The sequence below is a fragment of the Trichomycterus rosablanca genome, chromosome 15 (assembly GCF_030014385.1).
Source record: "Trichomycterus rosablanca isolate fTriRos1 chromosome 15, fTriRos1.hap1, whole genome shotgun sequence".
In the NCBI taxonomy this organism is placed as follows: Eukaryota; Metazoa; Chordata; class Actinopteri; order Siluriformes; family Trichomycteridae; genus Trichomycterus; species Trichomycterus rosablanca.
The window spans coordinates 27,782,980-27,808,185 of NC_086002.1; the positions used below are offsets into that span (position 1 = coordinate 27,782,980).

At 38.4% G+C, this 25,206-nt stretch overlaps 1 protein-coding gene across 1 annotated transcript in view; it reads right to left on the reverse strand.

The window, feature by feature from the left end:
- Positions 1-334: 334 nt before the first annotated feature.
- The window catches only part of LOC134328708 (NACHT, LRR and PYD domains-containing protein 3-like), a 32,401-nt gene continuing 7,529 nt past the window's right edge, over positions 335-25,206 (reverse strand). Inside the window, exons 4-12 of the mRNA XM_063009888.1 lie at positions 22,428-22,544; positions 20,122-20,179; positions 16,644-16,848; positions 11,931-13,656; positions 10,846-11,019; positions 10,120-10,293; positions 8,563-8,736; positions 8,134-8,310; positions 335-659 (exon numbers count right to left, since the gene is read on the reverse strand). Coding sequence (XP_062865958.1) covers positions 653-659; positions 8,134-8,310; positions 8,563-8,736; positions 10,120-10,293; positions 10,846-11,019; positions 11,931-13,656; positions 16,644-16,848; positions 20,122-20,179; positions 22,428-22,544 — 2,812 coding nt within the window. The 3' untranslated portion in view covers positions 335-652. The remainder of the gene's footprint in view (positions 660-8,133; positions 8,311-8,562; positions 8,737-10,119; positions 10,294-10,845; positions 11,020-11,930; positions 13,657-16,643; positions 16,849-20,121; positions 20,180-22,427; positions 22,545-25,206) is intronic.

A 25,206-nucleotide genomic window follows, 5' to 3' on the forward strand; every position in this document is an offset into this window, starting at 1 on the left:
GTTCTTTTTTAGCCTCCTGTAAGAGTCATCAATTCATTCTTCATGAAGTTTTTATTAAACCGGCCACTCCTAGGAAATTCACTACTGTTCAAGGTTTTTTCCATTTGTGGATAATGGCTCTCACTGTGGTTTGTGGGAGTTCCAGAGCTTTAGCAATGGCTTTGTATTCCTTTTCAAACTGGTAGATTTAAGTGATGTTTAGATTAACTGGTTGATTTAGTAGCTAAGGGTGCAGTTACTTTTCCCCATAGGGCCACACATCATTGTTCTTTCAATAAATGAGACCATTGTTTAAAAACATTTTGTGTTTATATCTTTAATATTAATTAGTACAATACATACAAGTGACAAATGCAAAAATAAATTTATTTCCCAAAAAAATTAATTATAATAATAATTAAAATAATGTATAATAGATATTATTATTATTATTAGTCCATCAGCACTTCAGAGTGGGTTTATGAGTATTGATCTTGTACAGGAAGTGATGTCATGAGAGGAGCACACCTTCTTGTACAAAAAGCATGTTTACAGATTTGAGCAGTAGGAAGCTAAACAAAGTGTCACCATGTAGAATCCCAGTGTGAAGAGTAGATGGGTGTTTATCTCCACTGCTCATCATCTTCATCTCATAATTCAATGTGTGTTAGAATCAGAACCTGTAGAAGAGATCAGACATGATCAGATGTTTCAGTCACCTATCAGACTCAACACAATCAGAACTAGAATAAACACCAGCACACACACACACAGTGGAACAATGATAGGGCATTTTACACAATTTATACATTGCATGTGTGTAATGTTTGTTTATTCGGATTTTAACGTCATTTATGACAGACACAGTAGTGACTCGTTACACAAGACATATCAGTTCACAAGGTTATATCGCAGAAATGACCGCCCCACCCTGGGGATTGAACCCAGGACCTTCTTGTTGTGAGGCGACAGTGTTACCCACTTAGCCACCGTGCCGCCCTGTATGTAATGTGTACATGTGTGTGTAATGTGTGCATGTGTGTGTAATGTGTACATGTGTGTGTAATGTGTGCATGTGTATGTAATGTGTGCATGTGTATGTAATGTGTGCATGTGTGTGTAATGTGTACATGTGTGTGTAATGTGTGCATGTGTGTGTAATGTGTTCATGTGTGCGTAATGTGTGCATGTGTGTGTAATGTGTACATGTGTATGTAATGTGTGCATGTGTATGTAATGTGTGCATGTGTGTATAATGTGTACATGTGTGTGTAATGTGTTCATGTGTGTGTAATGTGTTCATGTGTGCGTAATGTGTGCATGTGTGTAGTGTGTACATGTGTATGTAATGTGTGTGTAATGTGTGCATGTGTGTGTAATGTGTGCATGTGTGTGTAATGTGTACATGTGTGTGTAATGTGTTCATGTGTGCGTAATGTGTGCATGTGTGTGTAATGTGTGTGTAATGTGTGCATGTGTGTGTAATGTGTGCATGTGTGTGTAATGTGTACATGTGTGTGTAATGTGTTCATGTGTGCGTAATGTGTTCATGTGTGCGTAATGTGTGCATGTGTGTGTAATGTGTGCATGTGTGTGTAGTGTGTGCATGTGTGTGTAATGTGTACATGTGTGTGTAATGTGTTCATGTGTGCGTAGTGTGCATGTGTGTGTAATGTGTGTGTAATGTGTGCATGTGTGTGTAATGTGTGCATGTGTGTAATGTGTGTGTAATGTGTACATGTGTGTGTAATGTGTGCATGTGTGTGTTATGTGTGCATGTGTGTGTAATGTGTGCATGTGTGTAATGTGTGTATAATGTGTGTGTAATGTGTACATGTGTGTATAATGTGTGCATGTGTGCGTAATGTGTGCATGTGTGTGTAATGTGTGCATGTGTGTGTAATGTGTGCATGTGTGTGTAATGTGTACATGTGTCTGTAATGTGTGCATGTGTGTGTAATGTATACATGTGTGTGTAATGTGTGCATGTGTGTGTAATGTGTACATGTGTGTGTAGTGTGTGCATGTGTGTGTAATGTGTACATGTGTATGTAATGTGTGTAGTGTGTGCATGTGTGTGTAATGTGTGTAGTGTGTCCATGTGTGTGTAATGTGTACATGTGTGTGTAATGTGTACAATGTGTGTGTAATGTGTACATGTGTATGTAATGTGTGCATGTGTATGTAATGTGTGCATGTGTGTGTAATGTGTACATGTGTATGTAATGTGTGTAGTGTGTGCATGTGTGTGTAATGTGTGTAGTGTGTCCATGTGTGTGTAATGTGTACATGTGTGTGTAATGTGTACAATGTGTGTGTAATGTGTACATGTGTGTATAATGTGTGCATGTTTGTGCATGTGTGTGTAATGTGTGCATGTGTGTGTAATGTGTACATGTTTGTGCATGTGTGTGTAATGTGTGCATGTGTGTGTTATGTGTACATGTGTATGTAATGTGTGTAGTGTGTGCATGTGTGTGTAATGTGTGTAGTGTGTCCATGTGTGTGTAATGTGTACATGTGTGTGTAATGTGTACAATGTGTGTGTAATGTGTACATGTGTGTGTAATGTGTGCATGTGTGTGTAATGTGTGCATGTGTGTGTAATGTGTGCCTGTGTGTGTAATGTGTACATGTGTATGTAATGTGTACATGTGTGTGTAATGTGTGCATGTGTGTGTAATGTGTACATGTGTGTGTAATGTGTGCATGTGTGTGCATGTGTGTGTAATGTGTACATGTGTGTGTAATGTGTGCATGTGTGTGCATGTGTGTGTAATGTGTACATGTGTGTGTAATGTGTGCATGTGTGTAATGTCTACATGTGTGTGTAATGTGTGCATGTTTGTGCATGTGTGTAATGTGTGCATGTGTGTGTAATGTGTAAATGTGTATGTAATGTGTACATGTGTGTGTAATGTGTGCATGTGTGTGCATGTGTGTGTAATGTGTACATGTGTGTGTAATGTGTACATGTGTGTGTAATGTGTACATGTGTGTGTGTAATGTGTGCATGTGTGTATAATGTGTGCATGTGTTTGTAATGTGTGCATGTGTGTGTAATGTGTACATGTGTGTATAATGTGTGCATGTGTGTGTAATGTGTGCATGTGTGTGTAATGTGTACATGTGTATGTAATGTGTACATGTGTGTGTAATGTGTGCATGTGTGTATAATGTGTGCATGTGTGTGTAATGTGTACATGTGTGTGTAATGTGTACATGTGTATGTAATGTGTGCATGTGTTTGTAATGTGTACATGTGTGTGTAATGTGTGCATGTGTGTGTAATGTGTGCATGTGTGTGTAATGTGTACATGTGTATGTAATGTGTACATGTGTGTGTAATGTGTGCATGTGTGTATAATGTGTGCATGTGTGTGTAATGTGTACATGTGTGTGTAATGTGTACATGTGTATGTAATGTGTGCATGTGTTTGTAATGTGTACATGTGTGTGTAATGTGTACATGTGTGTGTAATGTGTGCATGTGTGTGTAATGTGTACATGTGTATGTAATGTGTGCATGTGTTTGTAATGTGTACATGTGTGTGTAATGTGTGCATGTGTGTGTAATGTGTACATGTGTATGTAATGTGTGCATGTGTTTGTAATGTGTGCATGTGTGTGTAATGTGTACATGTGTGTGTAATGTGTACATGTGTGTGTAATGTGTGCATGTGTATGTAATGTGTGCATGTGCATGTAATGTGTGTGTAGTGTACATGTGTGTGTAATGTGTACATGTGTGTGTAATGTGTGCATGTGTATGTAATGTGTGCATGTGTGTGTAATGTGTACATGTGTGTGTAATGTGTACATGTGTGTGTAATGTGTACATGTGTGTGTAATGTGTACATGTGTGTGTAATGTGTGCATGTGTATGTAATGTGTGCATGTGTGTGTAATGTGTGCATGTGTGTGTAATGTGTACATGTGTGTGTAATGTGTACATGTGTGTGTAATGTGTGCATGTGTGTGTAATGTGTGCATGTGTGTGTAATGTGTGCATGTGTGTGTAATGTGTGCATGTGTGTGTAATGTGTGCATGTGTGTGTAATGTGTACGTGTGTGTAATGTGTGCATGTGTGTGTAATGTGTGCATGTGTGTGTAATGTGTGCATGTGTATGTAATGTGTACATGTGTGTGTAATGTGTACATGTGTGTGTAATGTGTACATGTGAGTGTAATGTGTGCATGTGTGTGTAATGTGTGCATGTGTGTATAATGTGTGCATGTGTGTGTAATGTGTACATGTGTGTATAATGTGTGTAATGTGTGCATGTGTGTGTAATGTGTACATGTGTGTGTAATGTGTGCATGTGTGTGTAATGTGTGCATGTGTGTGTAATGTGTGCATGTGTGTGTAATGTGTGCATGTGTGTGTAATGTGTGCATGTGTGTGTAATGTGTACGTGTGTGTAATGTGTGCATGTGTGTGTAATGTGTGCATGTGTGTGTAATGTGTGCATGTGTATGTAATGTGTACATGTGTGTGTAATGTGTACATGTGTGTGTAATGTGTACATGTGAGTGTAATGTGTGCATGTGTGTGTAATGTGTGCATGTGTGTATAATGTGTGCATGTGTGTGTAATGTGTACATGTGTGTATAATGTGTGTAATGTGTGCATGTGTGTGTAATGTGTGCATGTGTGTGTAATGTGTACATGTTTGTGCATGTGTGTGTAATGTGTGCATGTGTGTGTTATGTGTACATGTGTATGTAATGTGTGTAGTGTGTGCATGTGTGTGTAATGTGTGTAGTGTGTCCATGTGTGTGTAATGTGTACATGTGTGTGTAATGTGTACAATGTGTGTGTAATGTGTACATGTGTGTGTAATGTGTGCATGTGTGTGTAATGTGTGCATGTGTGTGTAATGTGTGCCTGTGTGTGTAATGTGTACATGTGTATGTAATGTGTACATGTGTGTGTAATGTGTGCATGTGTGTGTAATGTGTGTGTAATGTGTGCATGTGTGTGTAGTGTGCATGTGTGTGTAATGTGTGCATGTGTGTGTAATGTGTGCATAATGTATACATGTGTGTGTAGTGTGTGCATGTGTGTGTAATGTGTGTAGTGTGTGCATGTGTGTGTAATGTGTGTAGTGTGTCCATGTGTGTGTAATGTGTACATGTGTGTGTAATGTGTATAATGTGTGTGTAATGTGTACATGTGTGTATAATGTGTGCATGTGTGTGTAATGTGTGCATGTGTATGTAATGTGTGCATGTGTATGTAATGTGTACATGTGTGTGTAATGTGTACATGTGTGTGTAATGTGTGCATGTGTATGTAATGTGTGCATGTGTATGTAAGTGTGCATGTGTATGTAATGTGTACATGTGTGTGTAATGTGTGCATGTGTGTGCATGTGTGTGTAATGTGTGCATGTGTGTATAATGTGTACATGTGTATGTAATGTGTGCATGTGTGTGTAATGTGTACATGTGTGTGTAATGTGTACATGTGTATGTAATGTGTGCATGTGTGTGTAATGTGTACATGTGTGTGTAATGTGTGCATGTGTGTGTAATGTGTGCATGTGTGTGTAATGTGTGCATGTGTGTGTAATGTGTGCATGTGTATGTAATGTGTGCATGTGTGTGTAATGTGTGCATGTGTATGTAATGTGTACATGTGTGTGTAATGTGTACATGTGTGTGTAATGTGTGCATGTGTGTGTAATGTGTGCATGTGTGTGTAATGTGTGCATGTGTGTGTAATGTGTGCATGTGTGTGTAATGTGTACATGTGTGTGTAATGTGTACATGTGTGTGTTATGTGTGCATGTGTGTGTAATGTGTGCATGTGTGTGTAATGTGTGCATGTGTGTAATGTGTGCATGTGTGTACAATGTGTGTGTAATGTGTACATGTGTGTGTAATGTGTGCATGTGTGTGTAATGTGTGCATGTGTGTGTAATGTGTGTGTAATGTGTGCATGTGTGTGTAATGTGTGCATGTGTGTGTAATGTGTGCATGTGTGTGTAATGTGTGCATGTGTGTGTAATGTATACATGTGTGTGTAATGTGTGTAGTGTGTGCATGTGTGTGTAATGTGTGTAGTGTGTCCATGTGTGTGTAATGTGTACATGTGTGTGTAATGTGTATAATGTGTGTGTAATGTGTGCATGTGTATGTAATGTGTACATGTGTGTGCATGTGTGTGTAATGTGTGCATGTGTGTGCATGTGTGTGTAATGTGTGCATGTGTGTGTAATGTGTGCATGTGTGTGTAATGTGTGCATGTGTATGTAATGTGTGCATGTGTGTGTAATGTGTGCATGTGTGTGTAATGTGTGCATGTGTGTGTAATGTGTACATGTGTATGTAATGTGTGCATGTGTGTGTAATGTGTGCATGTGTGTGTAATGTGTGCATGTGTGTGTAATGTGTGCATGTGTGTGTAATGTGTGCATGTGTGTGTAATGTGTGCATGTGTATGTAATGTGTGCATGTGTGTGTAATGTGTGCATGTGTGTGTAATGTGTGCATGTGTGTGTAATGTGTGCATGTGTGTGTAATGTGTGCATGTGTGTGTAATGTGTGCATGTGTGTGTAATGTGTGCATGTGTGTGTAATGTGTGCATGTGTGTGTAATGTGTGCATGTGTATGTAATGTGTGCATGTGTGTGTAATGTGTGCATGTGTGTGTAATGTGTGCATGTGTGTGTAATGTGTGCATGTGTGTGTAATGTGTGCATGTGTGTGTAATGTGTACATGTGTGTGTAATGTGTACATGTGTATGTAATGTGTGCATGTGTGTGTAATGTGTGCATGTGTGTGTAATGTGTGCATGTGTGTGTAATGTGTGCATGTGTGTGTAATGTGTACATGTGTGTGTAATGTGTACATGTGTATGTAATGTGTGCATGTGTGTGTAATGTGTGCATGTGTGTGTAATGTGTGCATGTGTGTGTAATGTGTGCATGTGTGTGTAATGTGTGCATGTGTGTGTAATGTGTGCATGTGTATGTAATGTGTGCATGTGTGTGTAATGTGTGCATGTGTGTGTAATGTGTGCATGTGTGTGTAATGTGTGCATGTGTGTGTAATGTGTGCATGTGTGTGTAATGTGTACATGTGTATGTAATGTGTGCATGTGTATGTAATGTGTACATGTGTGTGTAATGTGTGCATGTGTGTGTAATGTGTGCATGTGTATGTAATGTGTACATGTGTGTGCATGTGTGTGTAATGTGTGCATGTGTGTGTAATGTGTGCATGTGTGTGTAATGTGTGCATGTGTGTGTAATGTGTGCATGTGTGTGTAATGTGTGCATGTGTGTGTAATGTGTACATGTGTATGTAATGTGTGCATGTGTATGTAATGTGTACATGTGTGTGTAATGTGTGCATGTGTGTGTAATGTGTGCATGTGTATGTAATGTGTACATGTGTGTGCATGTGTGTGTAATGTGTGCATGTGTGTGTAATGTGTGCATGTGTGTGCATGTGTGTGTAATGTGTGCATGTGTGTGTAATGTGTGCATGTGTGTGTAATGTGTGCATGTGTATGTAATGTGTGCATGTGTGTGTAATGTGTGCATGTGTGTGTAATGTGTGCATGTGTGTGTAATGTGTGCATGTGTATGTAATGTGTACATGTGTGTGTAATGTGTGCATGTGTGTGTAATGTGTGCATGTGTGTGTAATGTGTACATGTGTATGTAATGTGTGCATGTGTATGTAATGTGTACATGTGTGTGTAATGTGTGCATGTGTGTGTAATGTGTGCATGTGTGTGTAATGTGTGAATGTGTATGTAATGTGTACATGTGTGTGTAATGTGTGCATGTGTGTGTAATGTGTGCATGTGTGTGTTATGTGTGCATGTGTGTGTAATGTGTGCATGTGTGTGTAATGTGAGCATGTGTGTGTAATGTGTGCATGTGTGTGTTATGTGTGCATGTGTGTGTAATGTGTGCATGTGTGTGTAATGTGAGCATGTGTATGTAATGTGTACATGTGTATGTAATGTGTGCATGTGTGTGTAATGTGTGCATGTGTGTGTTATGTGTGCATGTGTGTGTAATGTGTGCATGTGTGTGTAATGTGTGCATGTGTGTGTAATGTGTGCATGTGTGTGTAATGTGTGCATGTGTGTGTGTGTTTTGGTGTGACTGTGTATAAATTAACAGTAACTCACTGTAGTTCCTTCAGGTTACATTGTGGATCCTCCTGTAGATCTTTGAGCAGTTTTACTCCTGATTCTCCTGAATGATTGAAGTCCAGATTCAGTTCTCTCAGACGTGATGATGGATTTGATTTCAGAGCTGAACCCAGAGCAGTAAAACCTTCATCTGTAATACTGCAGCTCCTCAACCTGCAGAATAAAATAACTTAATAAAAATCATCCATCATCTTCTCCCACCTCCTCCTCCATCTCCATTCAGATCCACAACCAGACATCATCACTGAGAAATCTTCATCATGTAAAACTATTCTATTATATTAATGATAAAGTGTTTTATCTTGTGTGGGGAAAATGAGTAAAATATCAAACTCCTACACACATCAATAACAGTTTCTGTATGAATGATCTTCTGTATCTACAGTGTGAAAGTGAAGATCTTACCCCAGTATCTCCAGTTTACAGTGTGGATTCTCCAGTCCAGCAGAGAGCAGCTTCACTCCTGAATCCTTCAGTTTATTGTAACTCAGGATCAGATGTTTCAGACTGGAGGAGTTTAAACTGAGAACTGAGGACAGAACTTCACAACTTTCCTCTGTTAGATTACAACCAAACAACCTGGAGAGAAATAATCAGATCAATCAGAGAAATGAAAGACGTCACCCTGCACCAGTAGGTGGAATCCATGTAGCAAATCTGATAATATTACCCAGACTGCAGTGCAGATGAAGGTGAAAGCAGTTGAATTGATGATGCTAAATCAGTAATCGTTCCAACAACTTGTTAGCTGGTAGATCATTTAGCAACAATCACACTACAACATCTACACAATCAAAACCAAAAATCCTCCCAAACACCAACCAATGGAACCTGAGATTTCAGTTCTAGTTTAATTAATGATGCTTCATAATCACACAGGAGTCTGAATCATTATCAGATGTTTTTTTAGTGGTGTTCAAACACCTAATATATCAGGATGGTGGGTGGAGCAGCTGGTAGAGCGAGTACTGCAATGCAACACAGTTCCTGAGCTCCTAGGTTTAATTATCTTTTTTTGTTATTGTCTATGTAGAGTTTTGTATGTTCTCCCAATAGTTCCCTGCATTTTATGTTGAAGACACACTTCCTGGTTTTAAGTGGTGTGGCTCTTATGGGAAAAGCTAATTTCCCACCAGGTTGCACCACATGAACCCCCTGTGATATCAGAAGCTAAAGTTGAACAAAGTGAAATTTATGATGATGTAACATGAACTGTCAGAGTTGTGATGTAAACACTTTTTTCCAACATGGCCGAACAATCCAACAAATAATAATGTAGAATTTGTATGTTAATTCTAACAGTAAATCAGGTGAACGAGTTTCTCCTCTCAGAAACCTACTGCCTGATGTGCACATGAAAACAGCATCACTCCAGGGTGTGTTTCTACTATACTTGGATTGTTTCCCACCACGCCCCTGACCAGGATGAAGTGGTTAATGTAAGTGAATGAGTCCTGATGTAAAAACTTTGTAATCATTAAAAACCTGATTTAATTTTAGAACATCAAACCCCCAGCTATTCAGATCTAACTGAAGCACAACTGATGATTTCTGGTTAAAACTGATTTACTGGTCGTTACTGGCTTGATACTAAAGATGTCGCTGTTACCTCTGTGAATGTTGCTAACTAAAAAGCTAATCCACAAAATTCATTTTATTCATGTATAGAGGAACACTGAGAAGATAAAAAATAGCAGTTATTACTGAATCACATTTTTCTTCATCCATGATAAATTCCTACAGCAGGTTCAACACCAGAAACTCAGGTGCTGCTAGTTTAGGATCTAATCTCAGGTAAGTTAGTGAGCTACAGTAAAGAAACAATCATGATAGGATGTGATGATGTATGAAGACTCCAAAGAGTCCCAAACAAACCATCCACCAAGGTTCTGCTTTTATTAAAATGATGCTTCAGAGTGAAACAGATCTTCTGTATCTACAGTGTGAAAGTGAAGATCTTACTTCAGTATCTCCAGTTTACAGTGTGGATTCTTCAGTCCAGCAGAGAGCAGCTTCACTCCTGAATCCTTCAGGTTATTGTTATTCAGGTTTAGATGTTTCAGACTGGAGGAGTTTAAACTGAGAACTGAGGACAGAACTTCACAACTTTCCTCTGTTAGATTACAACTCCACAACCTGGAGAGAAATAATCAGATCAATCAGAGAAAGTATTAGATCTGATAATATTACCCAGAATGCATTGCAAATGAAAGTGAAAGCTGTTCAACTGATGATGCTGAATCTGTAATTGTTCCAAAGTGAGTGTAAAATGTGATTTCAGACTTAAAATGGATTCCACATTTGAAATGCACTTTCACAGTTCAAATGTGGGATCTTCAGTAGATCTAGTGGTGTTAAACTCCTAATATATCAGGATGGTGGGTGGAGCAGCTGGTAGAGCGAGTACTGCACTGCAACACAGTTCCTGAGCTCCAAGGTTCAATTATCTGGTTATTGTCTGTGAAGAGTTTTGTATGTTCTCCCAATAGTTCCCTGCATTTTATGTTTTTTTTTCTGAACATAAAAACATTTGAAGGCAAATTAGCTACTCTAAGTGGCTCCTGGTGTGAGTTATTGTATCTAAAAGTGTGTGTGAGTGTGTGTGCATATAAAAGAAGACACACAGCCTGGTTTGCTTTAGAGTGAAACAGATCTTCTGTATCTACAGTGTGAAAGTAAAGATCTTACCTCAGTATCTCCAGTTTACAGTGTGGATTCTCCAGTCCAGCAGAGAGCAGCTTCACTCCTAAATCCTTCAGGTTATTGTAACTCAGGTTCAGATGTTTCAGACTGGAGGAGTTTAAACTGAGAACTGAGGACAGAACTTCACAACTTTCCTCTGTTAGATCACAACCATCCAACCTGGAGAGAAATAATCAGATCAATCAGAGAAATGAAAGACGTCACCCTGCAGCAGTAGGTAGAATCCAAGAAGGAGATCTGATAATATTACCCAGACTGCAGTGCAGATGAAAGTGAAAGCAACTGAGTTGATGATTCGGAATGTGTGTGTCACCCTGAGATGGTTTATTTGTTTACACTGATTGTTTCCCAGGATGAAGTGATTAGTGTAAATGAATGAATGTGTATAAAACTTTGTAAATAATTTTATACTTTTTAAAATTTATCCTTCGGGATTAATAAAGTATCTATCTAGAAGTGAAAATCTTACTCCAGTATCTCCAGTTTACAGTGTGGATTCTCCAGTCCAGCAGAGAGCAGCTTCACTCCTGAATCCTTCAGTTTATTCCTACCCAGGTTCAGATGTTTCAGACTGGAGGAGTTTAAACTGAGAACTGAGAACCAATAGCAAGACTGCTCTACTGTACTAATTTTCAAACTATACTACATATTTAAAAAGATTGTTTATTATTAATGTATTTCTCTCTTTAATACTGAATTTCATTTTATTTTTTTAAAAGAAATAATAAAAAGAAAGTTTGTCATAATTTGTCTTTAATTTTTTATTAATTTTTTTTTTAATCAGGAAAAAAATTGTATCGTGAACCCAGTATCGTGAATCACATTGAATCGTGGGTAGAGTGTATCGTTACAACCCTACTCAGTATAATTAGCAGAGTGCAAGTTAGTAGGTGGTGTAAAAAAAGACAGCATCATTATTTTATTTTATTAAATTAACTAAATTAAAGTTAATTTCAGACACATTTTGGGATCAGACTACAACACTAGTTTAGCAACTTCTCAGTTTTGTGAATCTAATTATTAGTATTTAATTGATGAACTTATGAAACAAATGTCAATAAATGGCTTACTCAGCTTTTCTTGATTCTTTCACCACTGGCAGCAGCTTCAGAAGACCTTCATGTGATGGATAATATTTACTCAAATTAAACTCATCCAGCTCCTGATCTGAGTTCAGCAACACAAACACCAGAGCCGACCACTGAGCAGGAGACAGATGGTGTCTATCATGATGAAGAGAACCTCTTCTGTTCAGGTATTTTTGGACTTCCTTCACTAGAGAATCATCGTTCAGTTCATTCAGACAGTGGAACAGATTGATGGATTTCTCTGGAGAGAGATTCTCACTGATCTTCTCCTTGATGTACCTGACTGTTTCTTCTTTGTTATAAGAGCTACTTCCTGTTTGTGGCAGTAGGCCTCGTAAGAGAGTCTGATTGGACTCCAGTGAGAGACCCAAAAGGAAGCGGAGGAAAAGATCCAGGTGTCCATTCTTACTCTGTAAGGCCTTGTCCACTGCACTCTTCAGAAATTCAGTGTTTTTTCTGTTTTTGTTGATAAGGGTGAGAAATTCATATAAAGCAGCCAGAAACTCCTGAACACTCAGGTGCACAAAGCTGAAGACCTGACCCAGGTGCAGTCCAGCCTCCTCTCTAAAGATTTGGGTGCAGACTCCTGAGTACACTGATGTGTTTTTGACATCAATGCCACACTCTGTCAGGTCTTCCTCATAGAAGATCAGGTTTCCTTTCTCCAGCTGTTGGGAGGCCAGTTTTCCCAGTGCCAGTATCATCTCTCTGGTCTGGTGTGGATCAGGGTCAGATTTCCCATTATACTTTTGTTCCTTGTGTTTGATCTGAAAGATCAGAAAGTAAGTGAACATTTGAGTCAGAGTTTTGGGGATCTCTTTCCCCTCGGCTCTATCCAGAATTCTCTCTAGAACAGAGACTGAGATCCAGCAGAAGACTGGAATGTGACACATGATGTAGAGACTTCTGGATGACTTCATGTGAGTGATGATTTTACTAGCCAGGTTCTCATCACTGATCCTCTTCCTGAAGTACTCCTCTTTCTGAGGGTCACTGAACCCTCGTACCTCTGTTACCTGGTCTACACACTCAGGAGGGATCTGATTGGCTGCTCCTGGTCGAGTGGTGATCCAGAGGTGAGCAGAGGGAAGCAGGTTCCCCTTGATGAGGTTTGTCAGCAGCATATCCATTTTTACTGACTCCGTTATGTTACACAATCGCTCATTATTTTGAAAACCTAGAGGAGGTCGACACTCATCCAGACCATCAAAGATGAAGAAAACTTTATAAATATCACAGTCTAATGATGGCAGACCTTTCACTTCTGGGAAAAACTGATGAAGAAGTTCCATCAGACTGAGATTGTCCTGCTTCATCAAGTTCAGCTCTCTAAAAGGAAGTGGAAATATGAAGGTGATGTCCTGATTTGCTTTTCCTTCAGCCCAGTCCAGAATGAACTTCTGCACTGAGACTGTTTTTCCAATTCCAGCGATTCCTTTAGTCAGCACAGTTCTGGTGGACGAGTTTGTAAAGAGGTTGTTACATTTGATGGGAATTTCCTGTGCTGCTGGTCTTCTGGATGCTGCTTCAATCTGTCTGACCTCATGTTCATTATTGATGTCTCCACTCCAACCCTCTGTGATGTAGAGCTCTGTGAAGATCTTATTCAGAAGTGCTGAGCTTCCATGCTGGGAGATTCCTTCATTGATTCTTTTAAATTTCTCACTCAGGTTTGATTTGAGTTTTTTCTGATATACAGAGACCAGTTCTAATAAACAGAGATTATGAATCAGTATTTTACTGCATAATTTAAACACACTGTATATCATTTAATATTTTAATAAATAGTTTAAACCTCAATTATTATAATTTGCGTATTTGTAGATGTAGTGACCAATATCACAGTTCAAATTTTTATCTAATGTCAAGTAGGGCTGCACGATATTGGAAAAAACTGACATTGCGATATTTTCTTTTCCTGCGATAATATTGCGATATAAAAAAAAATGCAGGAATTTTCACAACATTATTAATAATATTAATAATGCATGTATCTTACTCTAATTAAGGGGCTCATCTGTGAAAAAGGGTGGTGCCTACAAGGGATACAAAAGATTATGATAAGCTACATCTTTGTACTCGGTTCAAACTGAGCATTAAACTAAGAAAGCTTCAATATCACATGAGGGAATTAACAGGATTGACAAAATTGGTCATTTAATATTTTATTTCACAATTAAAACCTCTTCAAGTAGTAAACATTATTTAAAAAAAACAAAAGACCTTTGGGCTTCAGCCCAGGGGCCCCAAATAATTGAAGGCCCCGGATTGGCTGCTTTATTTATTTATTTTTTTTATTTTGTTAGTTATTTTGGTTAATAAGAATAGGGAAGCTTACAAACCAGTGATTGTGTAAATCATTTACACGTTATTCATATTTCTGACTGTTGATTGGCCAGATAAACTATAACGAGCTGTAGCAGTACTGTAATGAACAAGTATGTGAGTGACATTCAGCTCAGCCAATCAGAATGCAGCACCGGGTTTATACGTTCTGCAGTTAGTTTTGTATGTGAGACTCACTGTATGGTCCCAGCATGGAAGTTCGGGTTCTGGAACTAGGCGGTCTAAAGTGCTGTAACGCTCACTGAAGTCCTGAATAAACAGTTGAAGTGACTCTACCCTGTCGTGTGCTTTTATTCCCACACCTCCACCACCGCGCAGTAAAAGACCCGCAGCATCCCCACGGGACAGCGTCTAGGTGAGCCGACCCTCTGCGGTAGCAAGTGGCTAATGCTAGTGCCGCGATAGCGAAAGTAAAAACACGACAATATTTTCGTTAAGTAAAATATAAAAATAACTAAAAGACAGTGAAATATCAAAATACATATAATCACAATACACAGTAAGTGCACAGCAAGGGATATATATTTATATATGTAGGGGGGCCACAACCAGCCGTAGCCCCTGAGCCCACAGGCAGGTTAAATCGCCTCTGCATGTTAGCGCCATCCCACCTCATTCCATTGGTTTTAATGGCAAGATGCTAAATGCTAAACGCGAAACCCGATGAAATCGCTAAGTAGCCGTGTTCCAATAGACCGTTTCAATGAGGGTAAACAATAACAACGCTACTGCGCATGTCTGTTCCTTTCGCCTTTCCGGTAGCGCCACTTTTAAACATCCATCCAGCTGTCAACATGACGAGCTCGTACTTTTCGAGTCTCCCGAACGCGGAACAAACGCGATATTAGCAGAAATGAATGATAGATCATCAAGTATCTGTACCGGACCCTTTTGAGGAGAATTTAAGAAGTGTTTTTCCGCTGACCTAAAACGTTTGCCTGAGGTAACATACCCAGCCGTGTATCACTACCCTGTTGAAACGGAGTGTGTTTACACCAGAGAGGCAGTGAAAGCACACCGCAGTTTGGACGCATACAATTAATTATTAAAATCATTATTGTGTCATCTCCCCTTTTGTGTCTGTTGAGTTAAGATCCATTATAATATGATAAAAATATGAATTACTTCTCATCTGAATTAGAACATATTAGCTAATGCTAAAACGATTTTTTATAGCCTAACTGGAAATACATGAAATATTTTACAGTAAGCACAATGTACTCATAAATAGAATGTTTACTTTTTGTATTACAAAAGTAGAACCATGTTTCTTTACAGGTCTGTGTGTCATTTAATAATTAAGCTAAGCTAATTATTACAGCTAATTAAGCCGTTAATATAATTCCATATAGTGACATTTCCCCAAAATATAGTCCTATACAGTTATGGCTTTTACATCGTATTCTCAGGAAAATGTAAACTTTTTAAGGCTTATGTTAGGTTTATGTTTATTCTGTTCTATTAATACAAATATTAAGCGCCTGCATATTTTAATACACTTAAGCTAAACGTCAGGGACAAGACACCAAGAGAACAGCGTTTAAGTGAGTACATTTGTTCACAATATTTTATTATGAAATAATATATATTACATTTATTATAAGAGTTGATGGTGGGTATCCAGCCGGCTCTATTTACAGCAGCAATCCAAGCGTTTTGCTGTGCGTTGTCTTTTGGAAATCTGTTCACCTTAATTTCTGAAAGCAAGTTTGTACCTGGCCTGAGGGAACATCCGACAACCGAACAACACGGTCCTAACTTTAATTTAGACATACTGTCAGTAAATCACAACTGAACTAGCGCAAAGGAATTGAAGCAGTTGTGGTCAATCGCTGTTGTTCTGAGCGCTGTTTACCACCAAGCGGAAGCGTCTTAGGAACATCAACGTCACTTCCTGGACTCATGAATATTCATTTGAAACGGTCTATAACCTAAGTCATTGACTTAATAGAATCCTCTCTACCTATCCCCTCTGCCTATGTAGGTAGTACAGCAAGGCAGCTCACTAGGTTTTTGAACACACTGGTAGATATTACATGGAAAATGAGAACGGTGTGAATTGTGTCAAGCAGCAAAAAAGTTGTAGCATGACGTATTTGATTTAATTTGCATTAAGTAACATTGCACGTCCTGCGATGTGACTATCGCGCATGCACACATCGCGATGTCGATGCTGAAACGAAATATCGTGCAGCCCTAATGTCAAGTACCTGGTGCTCGTAAAATGTTACATAATAGGATAGAATTCAATGACTAATCAAAAACCTAGTTGATTCTGGAAAGATAAATATGAAAGATTTTTTTAATTATTTATTAATGATATAATTTCTAAGTATTTAGGTCTCTTACTCCTCTGCAGGGTGTTAGCGAGGTCTGTCTTGTTCATGATCTTGAGAACATTCAGTGTGATCTTTAGCGCCCCCTCTCTGAAACTACTTAGATCTTTCTCGTCATTCACCTCCTGCTCAGAGCATGCTGGGTAATCTTCATTCAGTAGCTTTTTGAACTTGTTTAGCTCATTCTTTAACATGTTGATGACTTTAACCTCCAGTTCCTGTTGAGGAATTTAGAAGAACAGATCATCACAATTAGTGATGTACTTACTGCACACATTCTTGCTTTTTCTTGTATTTTGTATATTGTATACATGCACATTGTACTATCTATCTATCTATCTATCTATCTATCTATCTATCTATCTATCTATCTATCTATCTATCTATCTATCTATCTATCTATCTATCTATCTATCTATCTATCTATCTATCTATCTATCTATCTATCTATCTATCTATCTATCTACAGTGGGGAAAATAAGTATTTGATCCGCTGCTGATTTTGTACGTTTACCCCCTTACAAACACTTGAACAGTCTATAATTTTTATGGAAGGTTTATTTTAACAGAGAGAGACAGAATATCAACAAAAAATCCAGAAAAAAAAAACATTAAATAAAGGTTATATATATATATATATATATATATATATATAAATTAATTTGTATTTGATTAGGTGAAATAAGTATTCGATGCCCTAGCAAAACGTGACTTAGTACGTGGTGGAGAAACCCTTGTTGGCAAGCACAGAGGTCAGACATTTCTTGTAGTTGGTCACCAGGTTTGTGCACATCTCAGGGGGGATTTTGGCCCACTCCTCTTTACACAATCTCTCCAAATCCTGAAGGTTTCGAGGCTGTCGCTTGGAAACTGGAAGTTTGAGCTCCCTCCACAGATTTTCAAGGGGATTAAGGTCTGGAGATCTTAATGTGCTTCTTCTTAAGCCAGTCCTTTGTTATCTTGGCTGTATGTTTTGGGTCATTGTCATGCTGGAAGACCCATCCACGACCCATCTTCAGTGTTCTGGCTGAGGCCAGGAGGTTCTCATTCAAGATTCTACGGTACATGGCCCCATTCATCAGCCCCTCAATGCGATGAAGTCTTCCTGTACCCTTAGCAGAGAAACAGCCCCAAAGCAGAATGTTTCCACCTCCATGTTTGATAGTGGGGATGGTGTTCTTGGGGTCATATCCAGCATTTCTCTGCCTCCAAACATGGCGAGTGGAATTGATGCCAAAGAGCTCAATTTTGGTCTCATCTGACCATATCACATTCTTCCAAGCTTTCTCTGAATCATTCAGGTGTTCATTGGCAAACTTCAGACGAGCCTGTACATGAGCCTTCTTGAGCAGAGGGACTTTGGAGGCACTGCAGGATCTCAATCCATTACGGCGAAGTGTGTTACTAATGGTTTTCTTGGTGACTGTGCTCCCAGCTCCCAGCTCCCAGCTTGAGATCATTGACAAGCTCCTCCAGTGTAATTCTGGACTGACCTCACCTTTCTCAGAATCATTCTTACCCCACCAGGTGAGATCTTGCATGGAGCTCCAGAGCCAGGGCGATTAACTGTGATCTTGTATTTCTTCCATTTTCGAATTATCGCACCAACAGTGGTCTCTTTCTCACCAAACTTCTTGCTGATGGTCTTGTAGCCCATTCCAGCCTTGTGCAGGTCTACAATCTTGTCCCTGACGTCCTTTGATAGCTCTTTGGTCTTGCCCATGGTGGTCGAGAGATTTGAATGGAAGAAACTGATTCTGTGACAGGAGTCTTTTATACAGGGACAGGACTAATTTGTGTGCCTCATGGGCACATAACCGGTATGTGGGGGTCAGAATTCTTGCTGGTTGGTAGGGGATCAAATACTTATTTCCCTTAATTAAATACAAATTAATTTATAACTTTTATTTAATGTTTTTTTTCTGGATTTTTTGTTGATATTCTGTCTCTCTCTGTTAAAATAAACCTTCCATAAAAATTATAGACTGTTCAAGTCTTTGTAAGGGGGTAAACTTACAAAATCAGCAGGGGATCAAATACTTATTTTCCCCACTGTATCTATCTATCTATCTATCTATCTATCTATCTATCTATCTATCTATCTATCTATCTATCTATCTATCTATAATGTGTGATGTAGTTCTAACATTATACTGAAACTAGTTGTTGTGATACATTTAGTATAATAACTTGTGTGCACCACATTGTTTATTTTTATCTGCATGTTAAGTTCAGTAAATGAATAATATTAATTGTTCATTAAAATGTGCTTAACTTTTAAACTGGGATTTCAACTCTTTCTGAACCAGGTTCAAACATTAAAATGTGGAAGCCTGGGTGTTTGGTAACTAATAAGTCCCATTAACCCCATATGGCAAAAAAAAAAAATTCACATACAGAAGAACATCTAAGAGGGTCCAGAATCCAAAATCAACATACGATTAGGGCTGGACGATATGGCTAAAATTTATATCACGATATAACAATAAATTAGCTTTCACATTTACTGGATTTCAGCATTTGTATACAGACAAAAACACGAAATCATTCTCAAATAAACATAAGCTTTGACAATATATAATATAATATATTAACATGTCTTAACCAGAGGTGAAAAGAGTACTAAAATATTGTACTCAAGTAAAAGTACTATTACTTTAATGTATTTTTACTTAAGTACGAGTAAAGTTACTAGTCTAAAAATCTACTCAAGTAAAAAGTAACTCATTTAAAATGTACTCAGAGTAAACTTTACTTAGTCTCTTCTGTCTAATGCAAACAGGACAAGTGGATATATCTCACAATAGTTGTTTTTAATTAAAATATAATAGAAAAACAACATTTAAAACATTTAGGGATGTGTAATGTGTCATTTTAGTCCCATAAAACTTTTTCAAACTGAATAACCACCAGTGATGTGTGAATAGAATGATTCGATTCTATTGAACGGCCCTTTAAACTGAAATAAAGGAACCGACTCACGCTTCTAGGAGTCGCTATGTATATATACGACTCTTTAAAAGGAACCGAGACAAAATATTCGACTCCTCGTCGCAGAATTCACTGCCGCAGTTTCCCAGACGCGATTTCTTTAGCGTTTTTTATTTACTCAGTAACGGATGTTATTTAAAATGTAGCGAATTACAATTCTTAATACAAAACATACTTAAGTAAAAGTAAAATTACAGGCTGTAAAATTTACTTTAAAAATTACAAGTAAAAAACTACTCAATTACACTCAAGCGGAGTGTAATCAGAGCAGTGACGCTGAGCACTGGCGTCGTGCCTGTGGCGTACGTCATCACGCACGTATGTGTATGGATCGAATTTGTTTAAAAATCATATCACCCTTATTGAAACATTTTCTATCGCGATATATATCGATATCGAATTATTGTCCAGCACTACATAAGATCATTACAGTTTTTATTTAACCAACGACTAACTAGATTAGCATCATTATTATCACTCATACATACATACATACAAACCTTAAATATGGATTCCAACTGATCTCTGTAAGTAACATTTAATTTCTTCTTTTGTGGTCTGTAAGTAAAAAACAAATAATCAGTTGTGCAGCTTTTCAGTCTTTATTATACAACACCAACGTACAGAGCAGTACTGAACACTAGCATGTTCCAACATCCAGTTATTGAAACATTTCCTAGCTAATTTGTAAATTGACCAGTTCAGTGAGTTTAATGCATTTAATCCTGAGGAACTGAAAGTAAAAAGACTAGAACATGAGATTATACTGACCTCAGATCAGTAGAACATCCTCCATCTTTAAATGTAAGTGGAGGTTCCATTAAAAAAACAAACATTAAATAACTAATTAATGTTAAGATCTAAAATGTGATTCTTCCAACCTTCTTAAAACTAGAAACTTTATGGCAGATTTAAAATAAAAAAAAACATGAAATCTAAATGTTTCATATTTTTAAAAACCAAAACATTTTTGGTTTTGATGAAGAGATTTTGATGTTTTGGTATTTGTATTTTTAGTACACACCACTCATTACACAGTAACCATGACAACCTCATCCCATAAAAGTTTTAATTTAACACAGATGCTAATTCAGGGGTAAAATGTAATAAACAATTAGCAGTTTAACAGTTAGTAGTATCACTATGTCAAAAAGAGCAGAAAGGCTCACCACCAAGAACATGACAAAGTAACAAACAGCTAGCTTAACTAGATGCTAGGTTAGTTTATATAAAGTCACTTCTATTAAAAAAGGAATGCCTGAGTTTTAAATGTCTGCAAACTTAGCAATGCTTTATAATCCTTTTTTAACACCAGTATGCTAATAACACAACCACGACTAATATGATTTAACATTCTTTAAAACATTAATTAATATTTATTCATTAAAATTTTAATATAGATATAAACATTAATATCATGCTCTTATTTAGACTTTTTCCTGAATTTGTGGACTTAATCTCAGCTACTTAATCTAGTCTTGGACTACACCAAGGGCCACACTGGGTTTTAAAAATTGACAGACGGGCCGGGTGGGTGCGGGGGTTTGGAACTAATATAAGTTCACATTTAAACCTTTATTTTCGTGATTAAAGGATGAATTTTTGAATATAAATGAAACACCATGAGACTCATCCTTTTATGTGCACATTTACACATGCGTGAATGTGATTTTTTTTTTTATGCATTTAAAAAAAACATTTTTATCTTTGTTTCCACTTGGTGTATCACCATCTAAACAAAACCAATTCAGCCTTTAAAGCAGCACTTTCAACATAAGTTAATGGTTTATGTGTAACATTTTAAACCAGTCAAGTGGTTTGATCATGCTGGGGTGATAGTAGGGTTGCCAACCGTCCCGTAAAATACGGAATCCTTCCTTATTTGGAAACTTAAGGCTGCGTTCCGTATTGAACTGATACGGGACGCACTTTATTCTGTATTTTTTATCAATGGTAGAGAAATGCAGCAGATGAGACAGAGACGGGGCGATCTGTATGAAACAGAAGGAAACTGCTGCTACCGTGGGAATTAGAAAGCGTTTGGTTATTATTCTTAGTGTTCACGTTTAGTCTCAGTAACGGCATGTGTGCACAGGGATATCAGCATAACAGCCTGTTCATTTCACTGCTGTTTGAGTAGCGCAGTGGGCAGAGCGCGTGGCTCATGTTTTTCCGCCCTAGGTTCGAATTATGTAAAAATGTTGTTGCACTATGGTTACATGATTACATGATGTTCTTTATGGATGTTGGTTTGCCTAAAACATGGTTCTGGTTCATTATTATTATAAATAATAAAAATAATAAATGGTAAACAGCAGAATCCATGTTCCTATGACGTTGTGAGACACGTTATATATTTCATAACATAACCGCCTGGTGTGCGCCATCTAGTGGAATCAATTAAAACGCAAGTTTAGTGCAGGAAAAAGATTTTAATTAATGCGGTTTTAGGACAGTTTTGTAAATACTCAGCGGGCCGGATTAAACAGCCTAACGGGCCGCATGTGGCCCGCGGGCCGTAGTTTGCCCACCACTGGTTTAGATTGTCCTTCAATTCCCAGAATTACAACCTTAGATCAGTAGATGAGTCCCTAAAGTGGTTTGGTCCAGTAACCAGTTACTCTTCACTAAACAAATAATTATTAAAAGTTTTAGATCTTCATAATGTCAGTCATTTTAACTCTGTGAAAACTAATCAGAACTAAATGAAGTTTAGAAAAATATCTCATTCTAAAAGTTTTTTTGATCTGGGCATTTAGGTGGTGCAGTTGTATAAGGCACTAACACACCATGAGATTATACTGACCTCAGATCAGTAGAACATCCTCCATCTTTAAAATGAATTGGCATTCCCATTGACTGGTCGCTCTTCATGGAGACACAGCTGGGTTCAGGTGAATCTTGTCTCTTACCCTTCATCACACTGGGGTACCGGTAAAACCAAACATAAATAAACAATATAAAAAGCAGGGGGCACCTAAAAAAGGATATTACAAAGTAATCAGACGGCTAGTCATTGATTACTTATACAGTATCTCACAATAGTGAGTACACCCTAGGGGTGGGCGATATGGCCCTAAAATAATATCACAATATTTCAGGTTATTTTTGCGATAACTATATTTTATAATAAAATTTTTTTTCATTTTTTCCGTTTTCTTTTCATTTTAAGAAAACACTTTTCCAAAAAAATAATGTTCAAGTTTTATTTTATTTATTAATATAAGTTTCAAACACTTGGTAGAACTATGTAAGAAGTATGTAAGAATTATGCACAATTTTCTGTATTTTGTCTTTCCAATAAAAATAATGTAACAATATATTCCTTTGCAATACTTTATCATTTGGCTGCCAACTTGTGTGTAATGATGACACTTAACTGAACCCCAGAACATGCTAGTGTGAATGCATGGAAAACAAATTTTAATTTTCTTTCAACAATATGATCCAGACTATTAAGCCTGGGGTCGGGTAAGTGCCAAAAATAAATTTATGGTTGCCTTGGCATTTTTGGAACGAGCTCCTCCACCGCAGAATCACTATCCGCCATACTTGTTGCTGTGCAAAATTGACCCACGTAACGAACGTATGCCATATGCGTAGATGCGTGATGTCATTACGTAATCAATGCAGAATACCGCTATTATCACAATATGGGATTTTTTTATCGTTTTAAAAATTATACCGGTATTATCGTGAACGATACGATATAGCACACCCCTAGTACACCCCTTACATTTTTGTAAATATTTTATTATATCTTTTCATGGGACAACACTGATGAAGATATGACACTTTGATACAATGTAAAGTAGTCAGTGTACAGCTTGTATAACAGTGTAAATTTGCTGTGCTCTCAAAATAACTCAACACACAGCCATTAATGTCTAAACCGCTGGCAACAAAAGTGAGTACACCCCACAGTGAACATGTCCAAATTGTGCCCAAAGTGTCAATATTTTGTGTGACCACCATTATTATCTAGCACTGCCTTAACCCTCTTGGGCATGGAGTTCACCAGAGCTGCACAGCTTGCCTCTGGAATCCTCTTCCACGCCTCCATGAAGACATCACTGAGCCGGTGGATGTTAGACACCTTGTGCTCCTCCACCTTCCATTTAAGGATGCCCAACAGATGCTCAATAGGGTTTAGGTCTGGAGACATGCTTGGCCAGTCCAGCACCTTCACCCTCATTTTCTCTAGCAAGGAAGTGGTCGTCTTGGAGGTGTGTTTGGGTCGTTATCATGTTGGAATACGTTTCCGAAGGAAGGGGATCATGCTCTGCTTCAGTATATCACAGTACATGTTGGCATTTGTGGTTTCCTGAATGAACTGTAGCTCCCCACAGCCGGCAGCACTCATGCAGCCCAAGACCATGATGCTACCACCACCATGCTTGACTGTAGGTAAGACACACTTGTCTTTGTACTCCTCACATGGTTGCCACACATGCTTGACACCATCTGAACCAAATAAGTTTATCTTGGTCTCATTAGACCACAGGACATGGTTCCAGTAATCCATGTCCTTAGTCTGCTTGACTTCAGCAAACTGTTTGCTGGCTTTCTTGAGGTTCAGCTTCAGAAGAGGCTTCCTCATGGGATGACGGCCATGCACTCTTGCGTCTATTTTTAAAAGACAACCTCTGGATATGACGCTGAGCATGTGCACTCAACTTCTTTGGTCGACCATGGTGAGGCCTGTTCTGAGTGGAACCTGTCCTGTTAAACCGCTGTATGACCTTGGCCACCGTGCTGTAGCTCAGTTTTAGGGTGTTGGCAATCTTCTTATAGCCTAGACCAGAGGTCACTAACAGGCGGACCGCGGTCTGGGTCCGGACCCAGAAGCTGTCCCATACGGACCCGGACCTACAGCCAAAACAGAAAGTTATGATTTGAAACCTGACGGAGCGCTTCTATTTTAACCGGCGCAGCTTCTGTACCATTTACGGTAGCGGTTTAGCGGATGAGAAAACGCACAGACACCAGAGATCACGTGACACCACTCAGCCAATCAAGTCTGTGCATTCCAGCCGGTAAACACTGCGACTCTACAGTGCAGACAGATGAGAGAGTTAGAGGCGAGTTACATGTGAAAAGACGGTGGAAAGAAAAAGAAAGATAGCGAACGTAGAACAAACGAAGGGAGAGATACAGACGACCGTGCCGGAGAAAGTTGAGAAAAGACGAGTGAGACAGGAGACAAATAGCGCTCTCCAAAAAAGAAACGTGTACAGCGAAATTACAGCATTTAATCCGTGATGGAGAGACTCATTTCTGTTCTTACTTCCCACTGGAGCACAATTAATTTTTATTTTCTCCTAATTTGATAAGAGAAAGGTTTGATAAGTTGGGGTGGTCCGGGTCCTCTCTGTGTGGAGTTTGCATGTTCTCCCCGTGTCTGCATGGGTTTACTTCGGTGCTCCGGTTTCCTCCCACAGTACAAAGACGTGCAAGTGAGGTGAATTGGAGACACTGAATTGTCCATGACTGTGTTCAATATAAACTTGTGACCTGATGAGTCTTGTGTAGTGAGTAACTACCGTTCCTGTCATGATGTAACCAAAGTGTAAAACATGACGTTA